Source organism: Bidens hawaiensis, unplaced genomic scaffold (assembly GCF_021521415.1).
Source record: "Bidens hawaiensis isolate Kalapana, Puna unplaced genomic scaffold, B.hawaiensis_p1.1 tig00051625_1, whole genome shotgun sequence".
Classification (NCBI taxonomy): Eukaryota; Viridiplantae; Streptophyta; class Magnoliopsida; order Asterales; family Asteraceae; genus Bidens; species Bidens hawaiensis.
In genome coordinates, this window is record NW_027499278.1 from 101,348 (window position 1) to 105,683 (window position 4,336).

At 35.9% G+C, this 4,336-nt stretch overlaps 1 protein-coding gene across 1 annotated transcript; it reads left to right on the forward strand.

Moving 5' to 3' along the window:
- On the forward strand, positions 1 to 4,101 carry LOC143599236 (putative pre-mRNA-splicing factor ATP-dependent RNA helicase DEAH2). The gene is made up of 4 exons (XM_077077233.1): positions 1 to 374; positions 1,821 to 2,023; positions 2,618 to 3,702; positions 3,947 to 4,101. The coding sequence occupies exons 1-4, from the start codon at positions 96 to 98 to the stop codon at positions 3,988 to 3,990; spliced, it is 1,611 nt and encodes a 536-aa protein (XP_076933348.1). The 5' UTR covers positions 1 to 95; the 3' UTR covers positions 3,991 to 4,101.
- The last annotated feature ends 235 nt before the right edge of the window (positions 4,102 to 4,336 follow it).

Sequence of the window (4,336 nt, forward strand, 5' to 3'; positions counted from 1 at the left end):
ATATCATCCTCCCTCTTTCCCCAATCTCAAAATTAGGGTTTCTGACGGAGGCTATATACACAAATTAGCGACCAAACCGCCGCTAATTTGAAGCCATGACAACCGAACGCAAACGCAAGGTGAGTCTATTCGACGTGGTTGACGAATCCGCGGCGGCCAAATTCAACAAGGCCAACGGCGGAGCCGCCGTCAACGGCGGCGTGTCGATGGTGAACAAGTGGAATGGACGGGCGTACTCGAGCCGGTATTATGAGATACTGGAGAAGAGGAAGACGTTGCCGGTGTGGCATCAGAAGGAGGAGTTTTTAACGGCGCTTAAGGAGAACCAAACCCTAATTTTGGTTGGTGAGACCGGTAGCGGTAAAACGACTCAGGTAGTTATTTTATTTTATTTTATTATATGTTTAATTTGTGTTTGGATTAGTGTAGTTGTTGTATTATAAATTATTAAGTTATTAACAATCGAACATGAACAAGGCGGTGTCCGGTTCGGTTCTAGCCCTGTATATGTATATCTCGCACTAGGTAAATATTCGTAGACCACGAGCTGATAATATGCACATTCACCAGCTACATATACAATACACACACACACACACACTTATATATACATATATATATACACACACACATGTATGTATGTGTGTATCTATATATACATGTATATGTAGCATGTGAATGTGCATATTATCAGCTCGTAATCTACGAATATTTACCTCGTGTGAAATATGCATATACAGGGCTAGAACCGAACCGGACACCGCCTTGTTCATGTTTGTTTGTTAAGTTGGAAAAGCGAATGGTTAACGGTTCATGAGCATCTAATTGAATGAAGTTTCTTTTTCGTGTTTGTTCGTTAAGGAAATTAACTCACAAACTAAAAAACATTGTAGCTTGTAATCTGTGTATTGTTGTTACCTTGTATGAGATGCATATATAGGGCTATAACCGATCAAGGCCTTGTTCATGTTCGTATGCTAGTTTACATATAAATTAACGGTTCATGAACACCTAATAGAATGAAGTTTCTTGTTTGTGCTTGTTCATTAAGGAAATTGGGTAGTGATAAAACAACTCAGGTATTTATTTGTTTGGATTTTCAGTCTAAGTTGTGTATGAATTAATTGAGTTGTAGTATTATGGACTTAGGGTTTGGTTAATTGTTTGTGAAGTGTTCGGCGGGAAGTTTGTTTATGTATTATGTTTGTTTGTTTAAGAAGAGAACGGACATGAACAAGGAGTTTTGTTTGATTAACTAAATGAACGAACACAAACAGAGGCAATGTTTGTTAAGCTGTGTTCGTGTAGGTTTAAATAATGTGTTTAATGTTTGTTTGCTTATTAAAGGTTTTTAATATGTTTTAATGACTTTTCATCAATCATCATATAGTATCATTTAGTCTCAACCAAAATTTTTTAGCTATTAAAACAAAAATATACATGAATATTATGTGAATAATTTATATGTGAAGTTAACATATGATTCATATGAATATGAATGTTAAAAAAAACACCAACACAAACTTGGTAGACGGACTGAACCGTTGAAACTGACCATTCGCAATGAGCCAAATCATATAAAACATTGTGTTCGTTCATGAACCGTTCATGAACAAGTTTTTATTAATGAACGAACACAAAAAAGAAAATTTGTTTGGTTAGGTGTTTGTGAACCGTTTGTTCGATTAAAGCTTAATAAACGAACATGAGCAAGGCTTTGTCAGTTTGGTTCACTTCGTTTATAGCTCTTGTTATGTTGTTTGATTGTGCTTTTAGTTAGTTGAGCTCTAATTTTGAATTTTTTAAATTGTTACAAACAGATTCCGCAATTTGTGTTGGATGCTGTGGAATTAGAGAGTGCAGATAAACGCAAGAAGTTCATGGTGGGTTGCACTCAACCCCGTAGGGTGGCTGCAATGTCTGTTTCTAGGAGAGTTGCGGAGGAAATGGATGTCAGTATTGGAGAAGAAGTAGGTTACAGCATTCGTTTTGAAGATTGCAGCAGTGCAAAAACTGTCTTGAAGTAAGTTTTATAAAAACTAGTACAAATTAAGTGTTTTTATATCTTAATTTTATTTACAATTTTGACATAATTTGGTTTTTGAATTATGTTCAATCTCTAATGAGCCAAATGTTAAAAGTAAAGAAAAAATAGCTTAAAGGAAACCGATGAAAAGTTAAATTTTTATTGAAAGTATATCATCCTAATCATATTATTAAAAAGTTAGATTATTTACAATAAAGTTTTGTAGAATGATTAATTCATTAAAATGTTCGTTTAATTGTTCTGTCATTATATGCTAGAAGAAATGTTTTTTGTTTCGTTGGTATTTATATATATATATATATATATATGTAAGCTTCTATGGATAAATGATGATGTGGCACACTATAAAAGGTTGCTACTTTGGTTAAATAATCGGATGCTTGTTACACACTATAGGAAAAAAAAACAATTTTCTTATATGACAAACAAGGGCAAAATTTGATACTTTTTTGTTGTAGTGAATCTCTTAAATATCATATCTGAATATCTGATACATTTTGTTACGCAAATAATAATTTTTTAGACAAATTGTGTTTTGTTATTTAACTGATGTTTTTTTCGGTTCAATAGATACTTGACAGATGGTATGCTATTAAGAGAAGCCATGACCGACCCACTTTTAGAAAGGTACAAAGTGATAATTCTTGATGAAGCCCACGAGAGAACTTTAGCTACCGATGTTTTATTTGGGCTTTTGAAAGAAGTTTTAAAAAACCGGCCCGATCTTAAACTAGTTGTCATGAGTGCTACACTAGAAGCCGAAAAGTTTCAGGGTTATTTCTTTGGTGCACCATTAATGAAAGTTCCCGGCCGACTACACCCAGTGGAAATATTCTACACCCAAGACCCTGAACGCGACTATCTTGAAGCAGCAATCCGAACCGTTGTTCAAATCCACATGTGTGAGCCACCTGGCGATATTCTCGTTTTTCTCACTGGAGAAGAAGAAATTGAGGACGCTGTTCGAAAAATAAATAAAGAAGTCGCTAATCTTGGAGACTCAGTGGGCCCCGTGAAAGCGGTGCCTCTTTATTCGACACTTCCGCCCGCTATGCAACAGAAGATATTTGAGCCCGCACCACCTCCGTTAACCGAAGGCGGGCCTCCTGGGAGAAAGATTGTGATTTCAACAAACATTGCTGAAACATCTTTAACCATAGACGGTATTGTTTATGTTATCGATCCTGGTTTCGCAAAACAAAAAGTTTATAATCCACGGGTTCGGGTAGAGTCTCTGTTGGTTTCTCCAATATCAAAGGCGAGTGCTCACCAAAGATCAGGTCGTGCTGGAAGAACGCAACCCGGTAAATGTTTTAGATTGTACACGGAAAAAAGTTTTAATAACGATCTTCAGCCACAAACATATCCTGAGATTCTTCGGTCTAATTTGGCGAATACGGTTCTTACTTTGAAGAAACTTGGTATCGATGATCTTGTTCATTTTGATTTCATGGACCCACCGGCTCCTGAAACGCTAATGCGGGCTCTTGAGGTTTTGAATTATTTGGGTGCGTTGGATGATGAAGGGAATTTGACTAAATTGGGTGAAATTATGAGTGAGTTTCCGTTAGATCCTCAAATGGGGAAGATGCTTGTTGTTAGCCCTGAGTTTAATTGTTCAAATGAAATCCTTTCTATATCGGCTATGCTATCAGGTACAAATTACATTTTTGCACTTTGTTAGTTATTACTTAATACTTGATCATGCATTTGCATGAACAAGTTTTTTTAAAATTATTAAACAAAAAAAATAAATTATTTTGGTCAAAAGCTAAAAAAAAAGCAAAATCAGACAGTGTCTTAGGTTGACATCAGCAACTGTTTGGCTTGGTTCCATGTCAACATGACATGGAATTTGTAAGAAAGCAAGTGCTGATGCAGATAGTTGCAATTTCTCAGTATTCTCTCTCATGAAGCTAATGGTGTGGTATCGAATCGGCTGACTCATCGTGGGCCTCCTCTGTGATAACCCAATTTTTTTATTAGTACCCAATTGCTTCGTTCGGCCCAGAGAAGCTCAGAAGGCTGCTGACGAGGCGAAAGCCCGATTTGGACACATCGATGGAGACCATCTCACTCTTTTGAACGTGTACCACGCCTACAAACAAAATGGTAAGTAATTTTCTTTTCGGTACTTATTGTTATTATTAATTTTGTTTTATATTAACAAACTAGGTTTTTCATGTTATTTGACTAGTAACATTGATAATAAGAATATAGTAATATTAATAAGCAACAAGGTGTCATTTATGAAAGTGAGCTAGTCAATCAATCAATCAATCATGCCCA

Coding starts and splice junctions, on each gene's coding strand:
- LOC143599236 (XM_077077233.1), top strand. CDS start 96: ATGACAACCGAACGCAAACGCAAGGTGAGTCTATTCGACGTGGTTGAC. Junction 375..1,820: donor GTAGCGGTAAAACGACTCAG/GTAGTTATTTTA, acceptor TGTTACAAACAG/ATTCCGCAATTTGTGTTGGA. Junction 3,703..3,946: donor TATATCGGCTATGCTATCAG/GTACAAATTACA, acceptor GCAATTTCTCAG/TATTCTCTCTCATGAAGCTA.